At 36.2% G+C, this 26,645-nt stretch overlaps 1 protein-coding gene across 1 annotated transcript in view; it reads left to right on the forward strand.

Annotated features, from left to right (window-relative positions):
* The window catches only part of TBC1D32 (TBC1 domain family member 32), a 194,732-nt gene that overhangs the window by 134,518 nt on the left and 33,569 nt on the right, over positions 1 to 26,645 (forward strand). The window contains exons 26-30 of the mRNA XM_052645875.1: positions 340 to 465; positions 8,586 to 8,669; positions 19,267 to 19,336; positions 21,061 to 21,176; positions 22,701 to 22,855. Of these exons, the coding sequence (XP_052501835.1) occupies positions 340 to 465; positions 8,586 to 8,669; positions 19,267 to 19,336; positions 21,061 to 21,176; positions 22,701 to 22,855 (551 nt within the window). The remainder of the gene's footprint in view (positions 1 to 339; positions 466 to 8,585; positions 8,670 to 19,266; positions 19,337 to 21,060; positions 21,177 to 22,700; positions 22,856 to 26,645) is intronic.

The following is a 26,645-nucleotide window of genomic DNA, read 5'->3' on the forward strand; positions in this document are numbered from 1 at the left end:
TGTAGATGAAGAATTAGTATAATGTTTACATCAGTCTCTGTAGTGAAATCTTAAGGTCCTCACTGTGTATTAAATCAAATACTCAGTAATGAATAATATTTGTGTAAGAAAGAGTAATGGTTATAAATCAGTCCATTTTATGAGTTTTTGATTAACATGGTGATAGCAGTTTGATGGTGTAAGATATAATTACAGAAAAATGTCTGTTTCCTTTTGAAACCCATATAAAATACTTTTTCTGGAACTTATAACTGTTTACATTATTAACATTAATACTTGTTTTTCAGTGTATCTAGCATGTTTTGATAAAATAATATAACAAGACATCTTTCTTATTAGACAATGATCTTGGCAAACTTTTATTGTGCTTCAAAATGTCTGATAAACAAACTGCATGGATAGAAAACTGCCGAAGACAATTCTGCAAAATAATGAAGGCCAAACCTGATGTAATCAGTGGAAGTGGTGAGTATTTTTTTAATTTTTGTGGAGTTTTTCTGGCTTGAAAAGTTTATTAACAGAAACTGTGGTTTCCTGAAGATTAATACTGGCATATCTAGAATACATAACGTTAATTCCAGAAGTTCATTGCCTTCTGGGAAATTTGTGATCCTAGAGAGCAGAAATTAAAATTTGAGAAACTGCAGATTTTTTTTTTTTTTTGATACTGTCTCAGAGGTCTTGTTAAGCTAAATCTACCTTGCCTAGGTAATAGTTTGCTTGATTTCACCAGCTTTCACCTGACTATACTATACTGTTTTGGAACTTTATTGAATGTTTTGACATACTCTGAAACTCTACCACATCTAGCCAAATAAATTTAGTGACTCCTAAGGAAATTTGTTGGGCGGTGTGGGGGGAGGGGTGGGGAGGAAGGTGGGACAGCTATGTTTTCTAGACCAGTAAGCAAATTGTTTTATACTCAGATATTTATGTGTGTGCTTGGTTTCGTAAACTCATCTTGTTTTAATTAACATTATCTTGAAAAAGATACTCCAAGAAATAAGTTTTAATGTCAGTATAAGCTAGATTTCTTGAGAGCTGTAATTTAAAAATAATTGTTCTGTTTATCAGTCATGCTTTATGGTTCTTATGTTTGTATCAGTTGCTATAAAATTAAAAATGGGAAATAAAAATTAGTTTATATTTTGTTGGAGAAATTATATTTTTAGGGCAAGAAAATCAAACATTTTTTTCCAAAATTTTAGTGTAAAATGAGCAGTTCAACTGTTTTAGACCCTCCCAAAGACCTTAAAAATGGCTATTAGAAATATATATATATATGTTTATCTCTGGTTGCATAACAGAAAATACTTAAAATAGGTTTTGCAGATGCCAAAAGGTACAGAACAAAATGAGAAAACAGCACCTTGGTATATTATTTAAACACAGTAACTAAAGCTGCTGTTTTCTCATTTTGTTCTGTACCTTTTGGCATTTGCAAAACCTATTTTAAGTATTTCTTGTTATGCAACCAGAGATAAACATATATGTATATATAATAGCCATTTTTACGGTCTTTGGGAGGGTCTAAAAGAGTTGAACTGCTCATTTTACACTAAAATTTTGGAGAATAATCGCACTCATCTCACACAGTAGTAAAGTAATGCTTAAAATTCTCCAAGCCAGGCTTCAGCAATATGTGAACCGTGAACTTCCAGATATTCAAGCTGGTTTTAGAAAAGGCAGAGGAACCAGAGATCAAATTGCCAACATCCTCTGGATCATCGAAAAAGCAAGAGAGTTCCAGAAGAACATCTATTTCTGCTTTATTGACTATGCCAAAGCCTTTGACTGTGTGGATCACAATCAACTGTGGAAAATTCTGAAAGAGATGGGAATACCAGACCACCTGACCTGCCTCTTGAGAAACCTATATGCAGGTTGGGAAGCAACAGTTAAAACTGGACATAGAACAACAGACTGGTTCCAAATAGGAAAAGGAGTACATCAAGGCTGTATATTGTCACCCTGCTTATTTAGCGTTTTATGCAGAGTACACCACCCTTGTGGCAGAAAGTGAGGAAGAACTAAAGAGCCTCTTGATGAAAGTGAAAGAGGAGAGCGAAAAAGTTGGCTTAAAGCTCAACATTCAGAAAACTAAGGTCATGGCATCTGCTCCCATCACTTCACGGCAAATAGATGGAGAAACAACGGAAACGGTGACCAGCTTGATTTTTGGGGGCTCCAAAATCACTGCAGATGGTGACTGCAGCCATGAAATTAAAAGACGCTTGCTCCTTGGAAGGAAAGTTATGACCAACCTAGACAGCATATTAAAAAGCAGAGACATTACTTTGTCAACAAAGATCCATCTAGTCAAGGCTATGGTTTTTCCAGTAATCATGTATGGATGTGAGAGTTGGACTGTGAAGAAAGCTGAGCGCTGAAGAATTGATGCTTTTGAACTGTGGTGTTGGAGAAGACTCTTGAGAGTCCCTTGGACTGCAAGGAGATGCAACCAGTCCATCCTAAAGGAGATCAGTCCTGGGTGTTCATTGGAGGGACTGATGCTGAAGCTGAAACTCCAATACTTCGTCCACCTGATAAGAAGAGCTTACTCATTTGAAAAGACCCTGATGCTGGGAAAGATTGAGGGCAGGAGGAGAAGGGGACGACAGAGGATGAGATGGTTGGATGGCATCACCGACTCGATGGACATGGATTTGGGTGGACTCCAGGAGTTGGTGATGAACAGGGAGGCCTGGCGTGCTGCAGTCCATAGGGTTTCAGAGTCGGATATGATTGAGCAACTGAACTGAAAGGTGTAGTTTTCTGAGTTTCTTTGTTACAGGGATAGACTATTCACAACTCCGAAACAGGAGAAAGGAGCAGAACATTATCATTAAAGCCGTGTTCTATTTGGAATCTTGGGGCGCTTCCCACAAGTCTTGGTCTCAGTTATACATTACTCTGATACTGTGTCCATCATTAGATTTTGAGCTACTTTTAAAAATAGATCGTAACCTCTCTGCCCAGCAAGGTCTACTTGGTTACACAAAATTCAGTTACTCTTCATAGCAACTTTATAAGATAATCTGCATTTTATGGATAAGGAAACAAAGGCCTGGAAATTTTAGGTAATGAGCTCAGTACACAGTCTTAGATCCAAGAAGTTAACCCAACAATCTGACACCGAAACCATGCTCAGGATCAGTTTGTAGTAGTAAACTGCACTTTCTCTTTAACACCTAATGTTTTGCACATGGGAGGTAAGCATTTATGAAATAAACCCAGGTGAGCATAATACTGGTGAGATAGAAGATGAAAAATATTTTTAATATCTCCAATCTCATAGCTTAGTTTTCCTTTTATTAAGCTAAAACTTGAACTATTTTGGGGGGTAAGCTCAAGGGAAGAACACTAAACAAATACATGCTTTTGTAAGGCAAGCATGCCTATTTATTTGTTTATTTGTTTATGTTCATGCACATGTACAGACTGACTCTATAATCTGATTCAATTTGGGTTTTAAATATAAGCAATCTACAGTTATCAAGAACCAAAGGTTTTTGAATTATCATTACTTCCGCTGCAATTTCTCCCCAAAATCTCTATATAAAACCCTGCAGTGCACAATAAATACCATGTACCTCCATTAGTATTTTTCATGATTATGATAATGAGTAAATGAATGTCTTAAATTCTCTATAAATTATATACTCTGAATCCAAAAGGAGGTAGACAAAGGAAATTCACTTAACAAGAACTTAATGAGAACCTACTTGTTGACTCCCTGTCCTGCTCCCTGCTATGGGCAGCTACTCTCCTTTTGTAGGTAATGATAAGGAAGGAGAGAGCAAACAGTCAGTAGTCTTTCCAAATTGATTTAAACCCAAGTCGTCTAGACAGCTATCAGAAGAGAGATATTCCGGCTTTCTCCAGCTTGGGCTCCTGCTGTTTCCAGAGTTTTCTTTCCAGGATTTCAGCTTATAAGAATAAATGAGACCATGTAGATGTACAATCACATGATATTCCTGCACTTTCTTGTAATGAGTCATTGGGAGAAGCAATACATTATATGACCTAAGACCCATAGGCTGAAGTTAATTTTTTAAAACGTAAGTCACATTTTTTCTTTTTCGTAACCTTAGTTTTGTTCTGTATGTACCTTCTACCCCACCGCCAGCTATTCTGAGACCTTTTTCCTAACATAGAACTAATTACATGTTCCCTGAACTTCTATAAATTTCATTCATTTTCATGTGTTTATAATCTCTGCAGGATAAGATTATCACTAAATTATTCTTAGCCCCAAAGAGTTAATACCTAGCATGCTATTTTCTTTTGTCAGTTCACTCAATACCATATTGTATAGAATTTCCATGTCAATAAATGTATTTACACAAAGTAATTTTAAAGTCTGCTCATTTATCTCTGGATCTGATTCCTATAACACTTTCCTTTTTCCCAGCCAGTTATGATTTCCAATATACAATAAGGAGACAAAAATCTTTGATAATTTATGTTATCTGATAATATCAAAGTGCTAGTAAATCAGCTTAAAAAAAAATGAGAGACATACAGGTTTAGCACAGACTGCTCTAGGCAGAAAGAGAGATATTAAGGCACCAAAGGAAACATAAGAGGTGCTATGATGGAAGCCTGAGACCTGAAAGGAGGATCACTAATGGCGCCTAAAGGGACAAAAGCATCAATTCTGGTTTTTTTCCACTCACTTTATGCTGTGAGCACCATCATATATCGTTATTGGGCTAGCCTTAGTGGTATTCTTCTAGTGGTATCTACCCGTCATGTGATTCTGTTACCAAAGCTCCTTTTTTTTAGACCCTCTTCTTGACAATTAATCAAAGGGAAGAGGAATTCAGCACAGTTTCTAATCTATCACCTTCTGAATCCTGAACTTCAGCTGTACTGGTATACTCAAAGAATACTCATAATTGCTACGTACCCATGGACTTTAGGGCACCCCTGGTGGCTCAGATGGTAAAACGTCTGCCTGCAGTGCGGGAGACCCAGGTTCAACCCCTGGATTGGGAAGATCACCTGGAGAAGGAAATGGCAACCCCCTCCAGTACTGTTTCTTGGAAAATTCCATGGACGGAGGAGCCTGGTAGGCTGCAGTCCATGGGGTTGCAAAGAGTTGGACACGACTGAGCAACTTCACCTACTTACTTACTTACTTACATGGACTTCAAATCGACCTGTCTTGTATCTGCTTCTGGCTGTAAAGCAGCTGTACTTGATGCATCAGATAATTTTCTAAGATTCAATATTCATGGTGAATAATATAAGAATAAAGCATGATTTGAAATTGGCTGAGGATTTTTTTTAAATTGTGTGTGGTGGTCTAATTTATATGGCAGAACTTACATCCAGCCTGTAAGGGGTCTAAATATTCATAATGGGAAAGAAAAGAGATGATATCTACTTTTGAAAGATGGAGTAGATGATCTTTCCCTTTTCTCTCCTACTATGTACATCTGAGATTTGTGGACATAATCCTATGTTTCATATGTGACTCTGGATTGAAAAGACAAACTGACTAGGGACCTTGGGATCCAAGGAACAAAGATGACATTTCTTGGGTTTTGTTTTTGCCTCATTTATCCTAGGCTGAGTGATGAAGAATATCAATGGATGCAAGGGAAAAAATGAGGACTGGGCAATAAAAGCCTGCCCCTTCTAACCAAATGACCAGGATAAGGGCAGTCTACCAAGACAAAACTTGTAGAAAGTGAGCACTTTAATCTAGCCAGACACCACTGTAGAAGTCTTGCAAACAAGACTTGGGTTGCAGCCTGCACTTCTATTCTCACCTGACAGTGATGAGACACCCTGCCTCTCCCTGATAGGTGGTGTCAGGGAGACCTAAGTAGAGAGTCAGGACTTTCACCATCACCCGGTGCTAAAGAGGCCACAAACTCTACTTCCCTCCACCCATGTATCTGTTTCACACATGAGAGGTGTGGTATATTCTGAATAATCAAGTGTTCAAGCAACAAACATCTGGTGGTTGTATGCAGGATAACGATCAGGAAAAAACTGAGCACATAGTGTGATTTCCTTGTGATCTGAGGATGTGCCAGCAGTGATAAAAAATAAAAGAATTAAAGAGTGAATCCTGGAGAAACCATGCATATTTACAAACACTGAACTTTTTGGAACCAGCTGCTGTTGTGATGGCAATGCCAAGGGAAGATACACTTATCCCTGAGCAATCTGCCTTTGGTTTTTCCACAGCAGTAAAACCCAGGTCCTCTTTTGTCATACAGATATCATAAACTTTGGTTTTATAGTCTACTGATGTCATAGTCCAACCCTAGGGACTGAGTATAATTAAAAGGAGATGGTTTCTAATTTAAAATCCTTTATAGAGATTCCAAGTCTGTCATTCAAAATAAAAATCCACCTAAAACAATATTCAACAGTTTACTTTCTAGATAGCAATATCCTGGAGTTAATGTACTCTTAAAAGTTAAGAAATGTTTTATGTGAATTAATTTCCTGGAGTCTCAGATAATGGAATTTCTAGTGAACTGACAGGTAGTGAGTTGTGCTGATAGCCATGTTAGTAATTATGCAGTTTTGTTGTTGTCATTGTTAGAGAGATGGTGCCAATAAATTGTAACTGTGGGTTCAACTACCACATGTGAATTGGTTTTTAACATTGTTTCATGACTGTAGTTTATCTCTCAAAATATTTGGAAATACATAGTGCTGTTTGGATTGCTGGGCAAAACAAATATATTGGAATCAATAGAAATTATGAACTTTCTCTGGTTGATTCAGTGATGTCATCTTTATATGGGATGCATAAATTACTTCATAAGCCTCCAATATATTATGATCTAATAGCATAATTTCATATTTCAGAATCAGTAGTATGCCTTGTAAAGTCTGAAGTTAGCCTGGTGACTCAAGTTTCAAATGTTTTATTGTTTTAGCGCCTTCACAGATGTGTGTTTTCTCTTCACTGACATGTTTCTAACTGTCTGATGGCTGAACCTGATCCTGTTCACTGCTTTCCTCATGCCAGCAGTCACACACTTCTCTTCACCTGATTTCTGAAAAATTATAATCTCAAGAGACAGCATTTTGTGACTTACAAACGAACACGTAGAAGTTGAAAGCTCTCACTGAAAGGCTATTATTTACATATAGGTTCATAGAAAAGAAACCACTTGAAAGATTTCTCCAAAAGTGGGAGTATTTGTGCTTATGTGTGTGAAGATAGAACCAATCTATAAATAATCTACAATACTAGTGTTCTTTCTGATCCTTAACTATTGCATTTTCATGTTTAAATATTTAAATATTTCAACTTGAAATCAATATGAATAGAGTTCCACAAATTAAAAAAAAAATTTATTTTTATCTAGAGATGTTGCTTAAGCTGTATCATGAGATGTAGCTTGTTAGACCTGTAGTTGTTGGAAAGCATATGTTATCCCTCTTTGACTTTACATTTCTGGCATGTTGAACACTAACTTTTCCTCATGAATTATATCTTAAAATGCTGTTAGATGTGATAAAGGGTGCATTCAGTTAACATGTGTCACAGTCAATATCCTGAATATAACCAGGGCACAAGTTTTAAAAGTGACTAGAACTTACTTGCCCTAATTACAAGCATATCAGTTACTCTTCAGATACATTAATTTCCAGCAAAAATAATTCTAAATTGCATATTCATTATAATTCACTTGGTTATATCCATTTTGGCAGTAATATATGCAAATATTTGTATACTGTTACATTGACAGGCATCTTTTTTTCAACTTTTCTTTGAATTAATAAACTTTTAGAGCAATTTTAGATTCAAAGCAAAATAGAGCAGGAAATACAGAAAGTTCTCGCATATTCTCTCCTTACACATTTAAAACCTCCCCAACTAACAACATCTCATACCAGAGTGGTATACTTGTCACAACTGATGAAACTACATTGACATGTCATTATCATCCAGAGTCCATAGTTTACATTAGGGTTCACTCTTGATGTTTCACATTCTATGAATTTTGACAGATGTCATAATGATGACATGTATCCACCACTGTAGTGTCTTACAAAAGAGTTTCACTGCCCTAGAAATTCTCTGCTCTACCTATTCATCCCTCCCTCTTTACAGCTCCTGCCTATCTTAGCTTTGATCTGTTTACCCTGAACAGATAACGTCTGTTGTCAAGTAGATAAAACATATAAAATGTGCTTTTGAAAGGGATGTGAGCTATGCATTGATTCTGGTCTTGAAGTTCATGTGATGTTTTTTCTGCAGGTATGAATAATGATGGTAAGATATTGTAGCCTAATTTGTGATAATTTTTTTCTGAATTGAAATCATTTAGAAAATTCTGAAGTAATCCTTAGAGGATCTAAAGATAACAGATGGTCCTTTTCCAGTTTCACATTGAATAGGTTTGCAGTGAAGCTATTTAAAATTTAATTTACGTTGGAAAGATTGTTGTGAATATTAAAACGATATGTTTTGAATTGGCTCCCCTCAAGAGCGTAATTGTGAAGAAGTTCTAATGACTTTTACCTGCTGGTCTGTGACTTAAAGATACAGTATCATGTATGATTCTTGACCTTTAATATCCTAATTATTCTCTTGTTTATTACAGCTTTAGTAGAATTACTTGAAAAATTTGTACTTCATCTTTCTGAAAGCCCATCTGAATGCTACTTCCCTTCAGTGGAATATACAGGTACAATTTAAACATTTTGAATTTTGGAAAGTGCTTGGTATGCAAATAGATAATGTTTCATAGACAAGTGTAATTCGATGCAAATATACACAAGGTTTTCCATTCTTAAAATCTCTCACTTTGGGTTATATACATTCCAGATATCTTCTCGTCTTTTCTGTGCAAATATCTCGGTTTCCTTGTTACTTTCTAGCTTTGTTGTTGTTGTTAACTCTTTTTTTTTTTTTTTCCTTCTGCTACCCATTGAAATTTGTTTTTCCTTATGGCGGTATCTTCCATTCTTCCGCTTTTATCCACTGTCTCATAGTGATCTCATCTGTTTATACTATTTTATTTTGCATACCTTATATATTGATGACTTCTAAGTTTATCTCTTCTACTCAAATATCTATAAGCTTCATTCTCATATTTCCAGATGCTTGATAGGTAAACATCACCTGAATGTGCTAAAGAACCCTCAGGCTCAAAATGTCCAACAAGAGCATTACTTTATCATACCTCATTGAGATACTTCCTCCACCTACACTATTTTGGTGGGCATCTAAACCAGCTTCCCGCCTAGTCAGCAAACCATATTCTATGTTCTTAATATATTTCAAATTTATCCCCTTACCTCTCTCTCTCCTCTTCTTTATGTTAGTTTAAGCCACTGTTACTTTTTGTCTAGGTTATTGCAACATTGTCTTTACCTCATTTTTCTAATTGGAGTCTCATTTTTTTTTTCAGAAGTATTCTTTATGTTGCTTTCAGAATGATATAGGAAGTGTAAATCTGACCTGTTCATTCGTCTACCTTTTAGAAGTTTACCATTGACCACTGCATACAGTTTAAGATTCTTATGACACCCAAGGCCTTAGGTTACTATTCTTCTTTCTTCTCTAGCATCATCCCCTTTTCTCCATGCCTCATTTGTTTTTCAAAACACTAAACTATTAGCAGCATTGCCAGCCTCACCCTCTCTTCTCCAGATACACATTCATTTATTCAGCAAATTGATATTTTCCTCTACTATATAATAGAAGCGCTCAAAGCACTTGGACACATCAGTGAACAAAAGAGAGAAAAAAAAGTCTTGCCTTGATAGAGTTTACCTTTTTATTGGGAGATAGACAGTAGATAAGTAAAACATCCAGTATGTCAAGTGGTATGGTGGTAAGTGAGAAATACACAGCAGGGAAGGGATCTACGAAGTGCTGGTTGCTGTTGGAGGTTCCAATGTTAAATAGTGTTTGGACCAGCAGAAGTTGGCAGCAAGATATATGAATGTTTTCAGAGAAAGAAAATTCCAGCAATTAACTAGGAAGGAGACTGGTATAGCTCAAAGAGAGTAAGGGGGACAATTTTTGGTGTTGAAGTTAAGAGAGGATGATATGTGGATGGAAGGCAGATGGGTGCACACTGCATGGCTTGTGGGATCTTAGATCCCTGACCAGGCGCTGAATCTGCGCCCTCGACAATGAAAGCACAGTCTTGACCACTGGACTTCTGGGGAAGTCCCTGATAGAGGGATTTTAAAGTTATTGCAGAATCTTGAACATAGGAGTGACATCCTCAGATTTACATTTTTAAAATATCACTGTGGCTGCTGTATTGGGAAAAGACTGAAGTACAAGCAAGATGAGTTAGGAGGCTATTGAAAAGATAATGATGAAAATTGGCAATGGCTTGGATGGGGATGCCAATGGAGCTGGTCAAAAGTATTTGGATTCTAGCTCAGACAGTAAAGCGTACACTTGCAATTCAGGAGACCCAGGTTCAATCCCTGGATCAGGAAGATCCCATGGAGAAGGAAATGGCAACCTACTCCAGTATTGCCTGGATAATCCCATGGACAGAGGAGCCTGGTGGGCTACATTCCATGGGTTGAAAACAGTCAGACATGACTGAGTGACTAACACACACACACACACATGGATTCTAGGTATATTTTGGAAATAGGACCAACAGAATAGGCTAACAGACAGAAGATAGAATGAGAAAGAGGGGAGTCAAAGACCTAAGTTACAGATCTGAGCCACTGAAAGGGTGGATTATCAAACACTGAGATAGAGAAGAATGCATGAAGAATAAGGTTCAGAGAGGAGATTAGGAGCTTGCTTTTATGTTATATTTTGAATACTTGTTACACATTTAAGGACATGCTCTGTACATGTTGGCTGTTTGAATCTGGAATTTAGGGGGAAGGTGTGGGTTGAAAATACCAATCACTAAATCTTCAGCTTACTGTATAAAACTAATACACATCTCTTTGTCCTGTTTTTCTCGTATTCTGACTTAATGTCTAATCCTTCATGTGGCAGCACACTCCTATAGGGTAGTTTCTGTGTCTTACCGATCTTGTCCTCTGCACCTAGAGTAACAATGTTAATAATTGTTTGACCAAAAAGGAAAGAATGGAATGAAGGATAAGAGCTTTGTATACTGTGTCAGTGAATTTAATTTACTCTATTGCCTATTAAAAATGAGAACGTTTAAGATTTCGGACCAGAAGCTTTACTTGATTCATCTGTTCTTTAGGATGATTAATTTAGTAACTATGTAAAGGATGAGGTAGAGGGAAGAACTGAACTTTCCCAGAGGTGACTATCCAGTAGGTGAAGACACTGTGAAGAAAGCGGAGAGGTAGCCTAGATTCACAGTAATAGACCATCATGGGATATTGCCCCTCTTCCTCATAAGACTAACATGACTTTTCTGTTTGCTGAAGAAACCATCCTTCAAACATGCATTTACTCAAGTTAGACATAATGTTTCAAATCTCCATAGAAAGAAAGAAAATTTTAAAGATATATTCTCAGTCTGGGTTACTTATTTTTTTAACTCTATGATTCATCACTGCCCGAACATATCCAGTGCATTCGTATCATTGAACCTGTTGTGCTCCTAGTGTTCATTCTGGATAAACTTCTTTCTTCCTCATGACATCCATGCGATAATGTCCAACTACTGTAAAGCTGCAGCTAGAATATCACCAGCCCTCTTTCTCCCAATCATAAGTCCCTCCTCTGTGCTCCTATTGCATTCATCTTAAACTACCAATTTGATATTTATCACATTGTGCTTTCCTGATGGCTGCACCTGCAATGCAGGAGACCGGATTTACTCCCTGGGTTGGAGAGATCCCATGGAGAGGGAAATGGCAACCCACTCCAGTATTCTTGCCTGGAGAATCCCATGGACAGAGGAGCCCAGTGGGCTACAGTCCATGGAGTAGCAAAAAGCCGGACACGACTAAACAACTGAACACACGTATGGCTAATTTAAAGTATTTCATTAGTCTCAAATGCCTCTTTATCTTTAATACAGCTTTTGAGATATTTTGTTAGATTAATTATCCATACCATTAAATAACATCTATGTTCACACAGTACATCTGTATAACAATTCTAAATCTGTTGTGATTTACAAGTACACATATATGTAATTAAATCATAGTGACATCTAATGCAGATTTGGGAAAGGGATAAAAGTGATCATAAGAAAATGAAAGCAAAGAAATGAGAGGAAAACACAAGGTAGAATAAAACAGAAATTAAGGTAGATGAAGAGAATTGATAACTTGCTTCCTGCTTGTGAGTGGAATTGTGAGTGGAATAATGCACCGAGGCATCTGATGTGCATTATATTGTTCAACCCTGGAACTACCCTTGAACAATGTGATTTTGAACTGTGGAGGTTCAGCATGCAGATTTTTTTTTCCAATAAATACCTACTACAGTACCACCAAATCCATGGTTTGCTGAATCCATTGATGTAGAGCTGAGGCTATGGAAGGCCAATTATAAAGTTATACTTGAATTTTTACCTGCTGCATGGGGTTGGCACCCTAACCCTTGCATTGTTCAAGGATCAGCTGTATTCTGTGAGAGCAGGTGTATAATCATCACATTTAAAAATCGGGAAACTGAGATTCAGAGGGAAGAAATTAGGACTAATGAAGAAAATTCTGAAGAAAACTGTCTGTGAAGAAATTACAACTTTATGGACAAACCTGAAAAAGTATGTGAAAAAACATACAGGGATTAATGATCAAGTCTATAAGAGAGGAAATAAGTAAGAAGTGGTAATCATCGAAATTTGAATGGCCAGAGGGGCTATCTTCAGTAATATAATCTTCAAATTCTACAGCTCTCTTTGGTACATTGTTCTATTGGGTTATATGTTCTGTAGATAATCTAAAATTAACATTATGTTGTATATGTTATCTAAATATTCAACAAGGCTGATTGCTCAGTGTGCATGCATTTACTACCCTCTGTTATATTTCTGAATTATGATGAGGAGATCTCAGACGTTGGCTTTACTGAATGTATTATCTAGGCAGTTGTTGTTGTTTAGTCACTAAGTTATGTCCAACTCTCTGTGACCCCATGGACTGTAACCCACCAGTCTCCTCTGTCCTTGAGATTTCCCAGGCAAGAATACTGGAGTGGGTTGCCATTTCCTGCTCCAGGGGATCTTCCTGACCCAGGGATGGAACCTGTGTCTCCTGCATTGCAGGCAGATTCTTTACCACTGAGCTACTGGGGGAGCCTGTTATCTAGGCAGATAAACCCTGAATGTGAATTTAAATTCTTAAGAGGCTCCAGGTAAACAACTATCCAGTGGTGTTTCAGAGAATGAATGAAAATAAAGTGGCTTCCTGTTGATTGATTACTATTTATTATTATGACATGTGCTAAGTTTGTTGCTAGTATTGTTTTCTTCTCATGGCTTTAGATATCCCCGTCCTTTATCATTAATTTTTTGGCGAGTGAAACAATGGTTTGCAATCACAAAATTTTACTCTATTTACTTTAAGTAAACAAAAACCATGTTTTGATATAAAAGATGTTTCAAAGCAGTCGCTAGATAGATATATTTAGTGTTTTTTCATGTTTCTTGAAATGAGAAATTGATTGGCTTTTAAAAAATGACAGCTTGCTAAACCCTAAGGCAGCTGAAATTAGAATAACACAGTCATCCATCTGTTGTTAGCTCCCTCAGGATTTCAATCCATTATAAAATTTGCAAATCTGGAAAAATCAAATTAGTTTGGCTGTTTATCCCCTTAAAGAAAGAGGAGAGAACAAACAGATAAAAGTTCTGCACATTTGCAGTTTGTAACTCCACACAGGTGCCTTTCTAAGTCCTAACAGACGTTAACTATTTGTCAGCTCATTTTCCTGAAACGTGTTGGAGATTTTTCCTTCTATAATTGCTTCTTTAAAATGATAAATTAAGTAATCCTTTCAGGGTGGTAAATATTTCAATTTTATCCTTTTTCTCTTTATGTTAAACAAAATTTTGGAAAAATATCAGGGAACTTTGCATTGTTTCACCTTTCCATTATTAAAATATTTTAAAATTTATTATATACAGTTAAATATCCATTATACTTTTGATATTCAGCAAATATGCTCTTTTCTGTCTTAATTTTATGGAGGATATTTGTGAGTATGCTAGATAATCACAAGGAGGTATATAATATGAATGACCCTGTCCGCAAGGAGGGGGGAAATAGAGCATGTATCTAAAATGATGTATTGAATTTAATTTGCAGCACATGGTAAATAGAAAGTAAAGAAATGGAAAACTGACATTTCTCAGCTGGCTGCTTTGTTTCAGGCAATGTACTAGAACGATTAGGTTAGCTTTTTGAGTTGAGATTTTGTCAAATGAGGGATCGTGTGGTAATGCCATAGGTATTCAGTGGAGAGTGATCGGTGTTAACTAATATCATAGTGGAAAATTAAAGGAAAAAACAATGATAGAACTGCCTCCTGGGCTATGACAGCTGAAAGAAATAGGAAAGGGAAAGAGTCTTGCAGGCAAGGGCAATTGTGTAATCAATGACATGGAAAAGAATAACACTTTTTTCCAAATAATGCTGACTATATTAGTCGGGCTTTCCTGGTAGCTCAGTGGTAAAGAATCTGCCTGCAGTGCAGGAGCCACAGGAGACACTGGTTCAGTCCCTGGGTGGGGAAGATCCCCTGGAGGAGAGCATGGCAATCCACTCCAGTATTCTCGCCTGGAGAATCCCCATGGACAGAGGAGCCTGGTCGTCTACAGTCCATGGGGTCGCAAAGAGTCGGACATGACTGAAGTGATTTAACACACGTAAGTTAGGAGACTGAGATACTTACACTAGCTTACTGGTCATAAGGAATTAAATTTTATGGCAGTAAAAACTGAATAAAATGGATAGATAGCAACCCTATATTTAAAAAGAAGGTACAGAACCTTCAGGCTTATTTTGGGTAAGGAAGAAGGCAGGAGGAAATGAACTGGTTGGCTTCTTTAGAAGTAAAAGTTTTCTGGCTCTGCTACTGATAAAGCAGGGCTTTCAGGAGAGTCAGTAAACAGTCGCACTGTAACAGCTCTTCTAATACTGTATTTGTCATCCAGTGGAGATATGCTTTACTCTTCTGAAAATTTGTTTGCTGCTGTTGCTGCTAAGTCGCTTCAGTCATGTCTGACTCCGTGTCACCCCATAGATGGCAGCCCACCAGGCTCCTCTGGCCTTGGGATTCTCCAGGCAAGAATACTGGAGTGGGTTGCCATTTCCTTCTCCAGTGCATGCATGCATGTTAAGTCGTTTCACTTGTATCCAACTCTGTGTGACCCTATGGACAGCAGCCCACCAGGCTCCTCTGTCCTCGGGATTCTCTAGGCAAGAATATTGCAGTGGGTTGCCATTTCCTTCTCCAGAAAATTTTAGTTTCTCACTATTAGCCAAGTGCCAGCAAAACAGATTTAATTTCTTCTACTCCTGCTCTGTGCTAGCTTTCTATATTAAAAGTAGAACAGTATGTATTACCACAATGAGTAATTTCAGTCAACATTAAGTTAATTTTTTCAACTCATTTTGTTCTGAGATTATTATATTTGTAATTAAAATGATTGGTTATTATAAATAGTTAATGCTGAGAATGAATTAGGCATTGATGAGTAAGTAGGGTAAGTCTGATGCTATAGGTGTCATTGGTTGATTGACCTTTATTCAGTAACTTACTTTGTTATGCTTCGCAGTGACTCTGGGGAATGGGAGTTATATTATCTTTTTGTTTCCTGATTTCAATATACAGGAAAAAAGATGTTAAATTCATATCTATTTGCATCTCCACCTTGCATCTTGTTTGATATGTAAAGCACAGTTTTTGTTGTTCACTGGATGTTTGTTCATTTATTCATTCAACTCCTCATTCATCCTCTTGGTGTTTATTAAGCAGTGTATCACTTATTGCCATGTATCGCACACTATTATCCACATTTCAGTAAAGCACTGGTTGCCAGCAGTGTATCAGGGTCCCCTGAATACATCTATTTTTATAACTGAATTTCAGTTAATCATTTTGCTCCATTTTATTTCTGAAGATTTTAATTCCTGCTTCATAAATCGTATTTAGTCCAAGTTAAGTGTAACAAAAGATTTTTCACTCAACTTTTGTGGTCCAAGATCCATTTCTGCCTGTCAGGTTGTCATGCTGTATGTCAAATACAAATTAAAATTGAAGCTTCTTTTTAGATATATACCCATAAACCATTTTCTGACCGACACCCTACTAAAAGAAACATTCAGTGGAATTTTATTCACTCTGAAGTCACCTAAATCTTTATCATCCTAGTAATTTTTTGAGTGGATATGTGATGTTTGTTTTGGTATACTTAATAGGTCATATATTCTCCTTTAAAAATCTTTTTGGAGATTTAACTGGTACCTTCTTTAAAATAAAATTTGTGCAGCAAGCTATGACTATCCAATTGAAACTATCTCTAAAGCTCTGTTTAACTTCTTTAAGTGTGGATTTCAACTCAGTGCATAGAAGTAAACTGTAGAGGTCCATCTAAACTGTAGCTATCACTATGAAATTTAGCAACATTGCTAAGACTGTATTGTAAACAAAATAAGTACAAGTCAGATGTAGCTTATCAAAAAATTAACAGACACTTATTTTTTAAAATTGTTATTTATTTTTGTCCAAGGGACTCTGAAGAGTCTTCTCCAACACAACAGTTCAAAAGCATCAATTCTTCGGTGCTCAGCTTTCTTCACAGTCCAACTCTCACATCAATACATGACCACTGGAAAAACCATAGCCTTGACTAGACGGACCTTTGTTGGCAGAGTAATGTCTCTGCTTTTGAATGTGCTATCTAGGTTGGTCTTAACTTTCCTTTCAAGGAGTAAGCATCTTTTAATTTCAAGCCTGCAGTCACCATCTGCAGTGATTTTGGAGCCCAAAAAAAGCCTGCCACTGTTTACACTGTTTCCCCATGTATTTCGCATGAAGTGATGGGACCAGATGCCATGATCTTAGTTTTCAGAATGTTGAGCTTTAAGGCAACTTTTTTCACTCTCCTCTTTCACTTTCATCAAGAAGCTTTTTAGTTCCTTTCCACTTTGTGCCATAAGGGTGGTGTCATCTGCATGTCTAAGGTTATTGATATTTCTCCTGGCAATCTTGATTGCCGTTTCTCATGATGTACGCTGCATATAAGTCAAATAAGCAGGGTGACAATATACAGCCTTGACGTACTATCTTTCCTATTTGGAAGCAGTCTGTTGTTCCATGTCCAGTTCTAACTGTTGCTTCCTGACCTGCATGTAGGTTTCTCAATAGGCAGATCAGGTGGTCTGGTATTCCCATCTCTTTCAGAATTTTCCACAGTTTATTGTGATCCACACAGTCAAAGGCTTTGACATAGTCAATAAAGCAGAAATAAATGTTTTTCTGGAACTCTCTTGCTTTTTCGATGATTCAACAGATGTTGGCAATTTGATCTCTGGTTCCTCTGCTTTTTCTAAAGCCAACTTAAACATCTGGAAGTTCACGATTCATGTATTGCTGAAGCCTGGCTTGGGGCATAGCCCTATAATTAATGCAGAGCATTCTTGGTGAATACGATCATCATTCTAGTTTCAAAAACCTGTAGAAAACATTGAGTAGTCTTCCTTGCTCAACCTCTTGCTAGGAGAAGTGCAGAAGTGGTATCCTTCTTCTCTAGATGCAGAGGTTCATCTTCCAGCACCATAATGGTTATAAGTAGCAAGGGATTCTTAGCTATATAAACTGTAGCTTAATTGCTATCATTATGAAATTTAGCAATATTGCTAAGACTATACTCTGGTCAAAATAAGTATAAGTCAGATGTATCTTATCAAGAAATTAACAAACACTTATTTTTTTAAATTGTTATTTTTGTTTAAGAAATTACCCCTCTAGGCTAGGTAGTTGACCAACCAGTCTGGTTTGCCCAGGACAGTGAGAGGTTCCTAAGGGCTTGAGACTTTAACTACTAAGTCCATGCAAGTCCTTGCCAAACTAGAAGTAGGTTACCTTTACCAGGAGTGCAGAAAGATGAATTATTATTGCTTTAAAGAGTAGATAGTCAATAACAGTGATATTTAATTTATTTGTACCTATCTCTCTACCTGTCTACCCATATTTTAAAATTCAGTTTGAATGCCACTTCTTCCTAATCTCTTCCTCTTATGAATTCACGTAATTCTTCACCTGTATCATTTTTGTTCCACTTTGCACTTTAAAACATCTTTATCTGAATTTTCTATATACAGATTTTATCTCTGACACTGCATGGAAAGTTCTGTTAGGTCATGATGTATGATTTATCTTTTACCCCTTATAGATTCTAGCATGGTGCTCCACACCTACTTTATAAGAAGGGATTTATTAAAACTATGTAATAAATTCATGAGTGAAGTAGGTGTGTTGTTAATATGAGATATACCAGTGTGTAATAGGAAAAAAAAAAAAAACCTGCCAATGCAGAATTCAGAAAACCTAGATCTGTCACTAGGTAAATTTGTGATTCCTGGCAGTTCCCTTATTTATATGTGTGAGAGTGTGTGTGTGTGTGTGCACACATGTGTGTACACACTACAGTTTTGTCGGCCCAAAACTGAAAGTTTCAGCTAGACCCTCCTTGCTATATAGTGATACTATTGACTCTAGTTTTTATTTGGTCATCCAGTGTTGTCAAAGACCAGTCCAAACTTTCAGCCTATCCTGTAGTCAGTCCTCTGTACTGTATACCCCCTTTTTCACTTTTGGAAGATGACCACAATTTGTACTCTATCAAGAATATCTGTATGCAGGAATAAACTTGTTCAGTCCACCTTTGTAAATTGCTGTACATTTTAAGTAGAATAATACCAATTATTCCTTGTTGACACTGACCATTTAAATATTTAAGATGTAAACAGCCATACTTACCTATATTTGTAATTCAGAATCTTATATATGCATTGCTTGATAAAAATACAATATTCTAGACCATTTTTGTGTTATGACTTTTGTGTTTGGAGAACTAAGTAAAAGTAGATTGCTTGAAAATTATGATTATTTGTTTTGTATTTAATATATTTTTAAATGCTATTTTATAGGCCAAAAAAACTATTTTGTAAAAGGTTTCCTGTTAATTTTTTTGAAAAATGTAACTGACAGCTCTTACAAGAACAGGATTCATCAGTGTGTTTTGAAGATTCACATTAAAATATGTAAAAATATTGCTTTCATCAATGTTCAATTAAAATGTGATTATTATGCAGACTTTTATACATTTTTATAACCCAGTGTTCTATTGTTTTTAGCTACTGATGCAAATGTGAAGAATGAAAATCTTTCATCTGTGCAACAGCTTGGCATTAAAATGACTGTCAGGTATATTATAGGGAAATATTTCCCTGTGCATTTCTAGAATTTGTTTTTATCTAGCTAATATGTGCTTAATAGTATTTAAGTTAACAATCAACTATTTTGTATAGTTTAAATACAGAGTTTATCATTCAGAAAATGATAACTTTGTTTTGAGGATATTGGCACATGGTTAAATTACCCTTGCAGGTAAATCACTTATGGTTCATTATTATTTCAGAGGCTAATTACAGCATATTTAAGTCTCTATGATGATCAGGTTTTTTCCAAAGAAATATTTTAAGTATCAGCACATTGGTAGCACAGTCATACCACTTGCTAAACTATGATTAATTTTTATTTTCAGGCTATAACTATAGTTAATGATTATAAAAGTATCTTAATAATAGATGCATAAGTAAAAGCAGAATAAATGAATTATAGTAGTTTGAATTTTTCATGCTCAAATTACAATTTTCAAAAGAAATGGACAAGCTAAACAGACTGGGTGTTAAGGTATGAGTCCTTCATTATTAAATGGGGATCTTGACAGGCCCATTCTATCTGTTCTGTTGGATCATCTTCAGAATTAAGTATAAAGAAGATGCATGTGAAAGTTTTTAAAAAAGACTGTAGATTGATAGCATTATAATAAAAACTATGATAGTGATTCTAGCACATCCACCTATATCACATAGGGTATATATCCCACTGGTTATGTTTTGTGACCCTATACCTGCCTTTTATACTGTAATGACCTATTTCCATTCTAAAATGGAATCCATAGATAATATGAGCAAGCTAGTCACATATTTTTTTTTAATTCAGCATGATGTCTTATTGTTAAGACATAAACAGAAAGTGATTTATAATGAAATGTTTGTGTACAGCTACACTACGAGACATAGCTGGCACCTATGAATCACTGTAGCTGTGGGGCAGCTACAAATGGAGGTGGATTTTATTTTGGTGTTTCAAATATTACAAGAGGGTTGCCACTAACAAAGTGACTTTGCAAAATGATGAAAAGTCTTAGGAAGGCTTCAGGCAAAGCGAAGGAACTCTTTCCCTAACTTACACTTGGTTTCGTTCAGTGTATGATAAATAAGACTAATATATTATGGTTTTATATGAAGCACAATTAGTTTTAGATAATTATAAATAAATTTTTTATCTATACAAATAATAGGTAGGGCATTTATAAGTTGTTACCGTGCAGGGCTGACTGTCCCATGTCTAACCTCCTGACACTCACTCATCAAGTATCAGTGGTCCTCCAGTCACTGTGGCAAACGAAAACACTCCCATAAACTTCCAAAACAGTGCCATGCTCATGTAGAATCACTGGACTAAATGAACCCTAAAATTGCTTCTAGACTTAGCATTCTGTCAAGCTAGCCTGTCAGCATTCCATGTTATAGATTAAATTCAAGAAAAAAAGTGCTTATATTCTACTACTCATCTATAGTATCCATGTTTTATTCTTTCATTACTACTTCATTTTCCTTTAAAGTTACTGTATTTATCAGGTGAATACTGCAAATTCTGATATATCATAATTATCAGGTACATATATTAGGTGTTATTCTTTTATGAGTGCTGTGTATAATAGTTATGCCAAAAGTAGAAATTTGAAAACTTAAAACTATGAGATCTCAAGAGAACTACAGTTTGATGAATTTTTAAAAATGAATTTACTATGCAAGGCCTGACATTTTTCATTTTGTATGTTTTCTGGACATTTAATTTAGATATGGCAAGTTCCTCAGCCTGTTAAAAGATGGTGCAGAAAATGATCTAACCATGGTTTTAAAGCATTGTGAGAGATTCCTGAAACAGCAGCAAGCTTCTATAAAATCTCCTCTTCATATCCTTTCTAAATGACTGACAGTACTTTGACTCTCTTCATATGCCTTTCAGAATTTTTGGACGGAATACTTTAAAACTTTTGTAGGAAAATAATACTTTAACCTATATTAGTGATTTGCTATATCTTTATAGTATTTTATTCTATTATTTTAAATAGATACTTTATTATATTGAGTAGTAATGATTAAATTCAACCTTATTAGTTAAATCTTGAATAATTAGTTATTAGAACGTATTTTCAGGTGTATATAGAGAAGATTTAAAATAGGTTTCAGTTCAGCTCAATTCAGTCGCTCAGTCATGTGCGACTCTTTGCAACCCCATGAATCGCAGCACGCCAGGCCTCCCTGTCCATCACCAACTCCCGGAGTTCACTCAGACTCATGTCCATCGAGTCAGTGATGCCGTCCAGCCATCTCACCCTCTGTCATCCCCTTCTCCTCCTGCCCCCAATCCCTCCCAGCATCAGGGTCTTTTCCAATGAGTCAACTCTTCGCATGAGGTGGCCAAAGTACTGGAGTTTCAGCTTCAGCATCATTCCTTCCAAAGAAATCCCAGGGCTGATCCCCTTCAGAATGGACTGGCTGGATCTCCTTGCAGTCCAAGGGACTCTCAAGAGTCTTCTCCAACACCACAGTTCAAAAGCATCAATTCTTCAGCGCTCAGCTTTCTTCACAGTCCAACTCTCACATCCATACATGACCACTGGAAAAACCATAGCCTTGACTAGATGGATCTTTGCTGACAAAGTAATGTCTCTGCTTTTTAATGTGCTGTCTAGGTTGGTCATAACTTTCCTTCCAAGGAGTAAGCGTCTTCTAATTTCATGGCTGCAGTCACCATCTGCAATGATTATGGAGCCCAAAAAAATAAAGTCTGACACTGGTTCCACTGTTGCCCCATCTATGTCCCATGAAGTGATGGGACCAGATGCCATGATCTTCGTTTTCTGAATGTTGAGCTTTACTGAATTTTAAAAATATGTGGACTTTCAAAATACTTGATTATGCTAATAATTTGACAGATAACCTAATCTAGAGAAAGGATGGTACTGTTGTGTTAATGACTTGAACAGTGTGTTTCCACAAAGCGTATAGTTTTTTCCTCTAGTCACTGGTGATTTTGGCCTCCCCTGGACGTGTCAGCAAATAGTATATTAAAATAGTTACTGTGCAAGTAGTTTTTTTTATTAATAAAGTTTAATTTTAGACTCTGCTTGCCAATGTAGGAGGCACAGGAGATGCAGGTTTGATCCCTGGGTTGGGAAGATCTGCTGGAAAAGTAAATGGCAAAAGAGGAGCCTGGCAGGCTACAGTCCATGGGGTGGCAAAGAGTCAGACACAACTGAGCATGCACACAGGCGTTTACATCAGTAGCTTATAAGCTGGTTGAAGACAAAATGAGGGCTAAGTATCGTTAATATCTTTGTTGATAGAAATTCTGGAAATGGATATTTATGGAGTTCTAATATTTCACCATGTAAGATAAAACATTATAACAGTTCCTTAACCGTGCTTTTCAGTCTGCTTGCAGAGGAATTACACTAGCCATGACTGGTTTGTATCTTCTTTGTTCATAATAATGTTGGGGGACAAAGACAAAACATTCCGATTTCTTCAGCAGTTCTCCAGGCTTCTGACTTCAGCTTTCCTTTGGTTGCCAAGACTACATATTTCTGTAAGACTTCTCAGTCTGTTTTATAAGAATGTTTTAAATTTTAAGGAAAATCCTCTTTAGATTCAATAGGATCTTATTATTTTATTTGTAAAGTGTGTTATATACTCTGTATTCATTTTCTATCTGAACGCAGTTTTGAGTGAATTGTTTTGAAGATACACATTTGGTATTTTCTTAAATAATTGCTGTCTTACCTAATGATAACTGAATGAAGGATTAATAATAAGTGCATTATTAAATTTTAAACTTGTCATTTAATTGGAAAATTCCATATATAAATAGAAAACCTTTGAATGGATATTTTTATTGTTACTTTGTTATAATCTCTGGTTAAATTATAGTATAAGAAAATAATATGTTAGTTGAAATTTTATCCATATTGTATAGAGGAAAAGCATACTAATTTTCTATACATTTTGCCAATCTATGATGAGTTTTAAGATATTATAGTGTATTTTTTATTTAAAGATATTACTAGCTCTATGGGAACCAAGTTTAGTTTAGAGGGAAGTGTATTCCTAATTTATTCATGATTCTGCATTTTGCTTTACTTACTTACTGCATTTAAGACCTCCAACTTGGGGAAAGTGTCCATTATAAGCCATGCTAGTGCTTTTCATGACAGACTGAACTTGGACAGCAGAGTCACACAGTACCCAAGAATAAGTTGTTAAGGGGACTAGAGAGTATCGATGTCAAGTTAAATGAAAGCATTTATTACATGTTCTTAAAATAAGTATTTGTGATAAAGAAAATAAAAACAGAGCACCAAGGAATACATTAAATGTTAAAATTTTATAATTTATGTCTGAAATAGCTATATGCAATTCCTGAATAAGACTTTCTCCTGCTTGTAATTAACTGTAACTAGAAATTTGCACATAAAAGGAGGAACCAAAGACAAAAGAGTATGTACTAGCTTTTCTCCAGTCAGTGGAACTGTTTTCCTTCTGTTAACCAGAATTTGGACAATGCTTTAAATTGTACATGAAGATTTAGAATATCTTAAAATGCTCATCAAAAGAGTTCTTACCTTACGTTTGTAAATGAGAGAAAAAATTTTAAGTCCATCATACACTTTCTTGTCAAGTATTTTGAAAAGATACCTACATGCCACTAGTTTTAAGTATTCTACTTTAGTGTTCAGATTGTGACCCTGCCAGACATCACCAGGGTACTGCTTTTAACTATAATTTTATAAAGTTGCATTTCTGCTTTGACACTTTAAACCTTTTTTCTGACACATTATTTTACTTTTAACACAAGTGAGTTGCTCTATTAGCATTTCTTCCCCTAAAACTGAAATCAGGCAGTACTCTAATTGCTTTGAGTTTATTAGATTAACCATTTTGATAGCATCATTTGATATGTAATATAGATCTGTGAATGGAATGGAGTGACATTACTCAAGGGTTTTAGAATGAATGCAATGTAAAGCTTTATACCTTTCTGTTAATGCAGCTATAACATCAGTGAAGACTCATGCAGTGCCTTCTATAGTATCATTTTTTTCTTTTCTTTTTTTTTTTTTTTACTTTATTTTACTTTACAATACTGTATAGGTTTTGCCATACATTGACATGAATCCAGCACGGGTGTATATGCGTTCCCAAACATGAACCCCCCTCCCACCTCCCTCCCCATAACATCTCTCTGGGTCATCACCATGTACCAGTCCCAAGCATGCTGTATCCTGCGTCAGACATAGACTGGTGATTCGATTCTTACATGATAGTATACATGTTACAATGCCATTCTCCCAAATCATCCCACCCTCTCCCTCTCCCTCAGAGTCCAAAAGTCCGTTATACACATCTGTGTCTTTTTTGCTGTCTTGCATACAAGGTCGTCATTGCCATCTTTCTAAATTCCATATATATGTGTTAGTATACTGTACTGGTGTTTTTCTTTCTCGCTTACTTCACTCTGTATAATCGGCTCCAGTTTCATCCATCTCATCAGAACTGATTCAAATGTATTCTTTTTAATGGCTGAGTAATACTCCATTGTGTATATATACCACAGCTTTCTTATCCATTCTTCTGCTGATGGACATCGAGGTTGTTTCCATGTCCTGGCTATTATAAACAGTGCTGCGATGAACATTGGGGTAGATGTGTCTCTTTCAATTCTGGTTTCCTCGGTGTGTATGCCCAGCAGTGGGATTGCTGGGTCATAAGGTGGTTCTATTTGCAATTTTTTAAGGAATCTCCACACTGTTCTCCAAAGTGGCTGTACTAGTTTGCATTCCCACCAACAGTGTAGGAGGGTTCCCTTTTCTCCACACCCTCTCCAGCATTTATTGCTTGCAGATTTTTGGATCGCAGCCATTCTGACTGGTGTGAAGTGGTACCTCATTGTGGTTTTGATTTGCATTTCTCTAATAATGAGTGATGTTGAGCATCTTTTCATGTGTTTGTTAGCCATCCGTATGTCTTCTTTGGAGAAATGTCTATTTAGTTCTTTGGCCCATTTTTTGATTGGGTCATTTATTTTTCTGGAATTGAGCTGCAGGAGTTGCTTGTATATTTTTGAGATTAATTGTTTTGTCAGTTGCTTCATTTGCTATTATTTTCTCCCATTCAGAAGGCTGTCTTTTCACCTCGCTTATATTTTCCTTTGTTGTGCAGAAGCTTTTAATTTTAATTAGATCCCATTTGTTTATTTTTGCTTTTATTTCCAGAATTCTGGGAGGTGGATCACAGAGGATCCTGCTGTGATTTATGTCGGAGAGTGTTTTGCCTATATTCTCCTCTAGGAGTTTTATAGTTTCCGGTCTTACATTTAGATCTTTAATCCATTTTGAGTTTATTTTTGTGTGCAGTGTTAGAAAGTGATCTAGTTTCATTCTTTTACAAGTGGTTGACCAGTTTTCCCAGCACCACTTGTTAAAGAGATTGTCTTTACTCCATTGTATATTCTTGCCTCCTTTGTCAAAGATAAGGTGTCCATATGTGTGTGGATTTATCTCTGGGCTTTCTGTTTTGTTCCATTGATCTATATTTCTGTCTTTGTGCCAGTACCATACTGTCTTGATGACTATGGCTTTGTAGTAGAGCCTGAAGTCAGGCAAGTTGATTCCTCCAGTTCCATTCTTCTTTCTCAAGATTGCTTTGGCTATTCAAGGTTTTTTGTATTTCCATACAAATCTTGAAATTATTTGTTCTAGTTCTGTGAAAAATACGGCTGGTAGCTTGATAGGGATTGCATTGAATTTGTAAATTGCTTTGGGTAGTATCCTCATTTTCACTATATTGATTCTTCCGATTCATGAACATGGTATATTTCTCCATCTATTAGTGTCCTCTTTGATTTCTTTCACCAGTGTTTTATAGTTTTCTATGTATAGGTCTTTAGTTTCTTTAGGTAGGTATATTCCTAAGTATTTTATTCTTTTCGTTGCAATGGTGAATGGAATTGTTTCCTTAATTTCTTTTTCTACTTTCTTATTATTAGTGTGTAGGAATGCAAGGGATTTCTGTGTGTTGATTTTATATCCTGCAACTTTACTATATTCATTGATGAGCTCTAGTCATTTTCTGGTGGAGTCTTTAGGGTTTTCTATGTAGAGGATCATGTCATCTGCAAACAGTGAGAGTTTTACTTCTTCTTTTCCAATTTGGATTCCTTTTATTTCTTTTTCTGCTCTGATTGCTGTGGCCAAAACTTCCAGAACTATGTTGAACAGTAGTGGTGAAAGTGGGCTCCCTTGTCTTGTTCCTGACTTTAGGGGAAATGCTTTCAATTTTTCACCATTGAGGATAATGTTTGCTGTGGGTTTGTCATATAC

The sequence above is a fragment of the Budorcas taxicolor genome, chromosome 9, assembly GCF_023091745.1.
Source record: "Budorcas taxicolor isolate Tak-1 chromosome 9, Takin1.1, whole genome shotgun sequence".
Taxonomy (NCBI): domain Eukaryota; kingdom Metazoa; phylum Chordata; class Mammalia; order Artiodactyla; family Bovidae; genus Budorcas; species Budorcas taxicolor.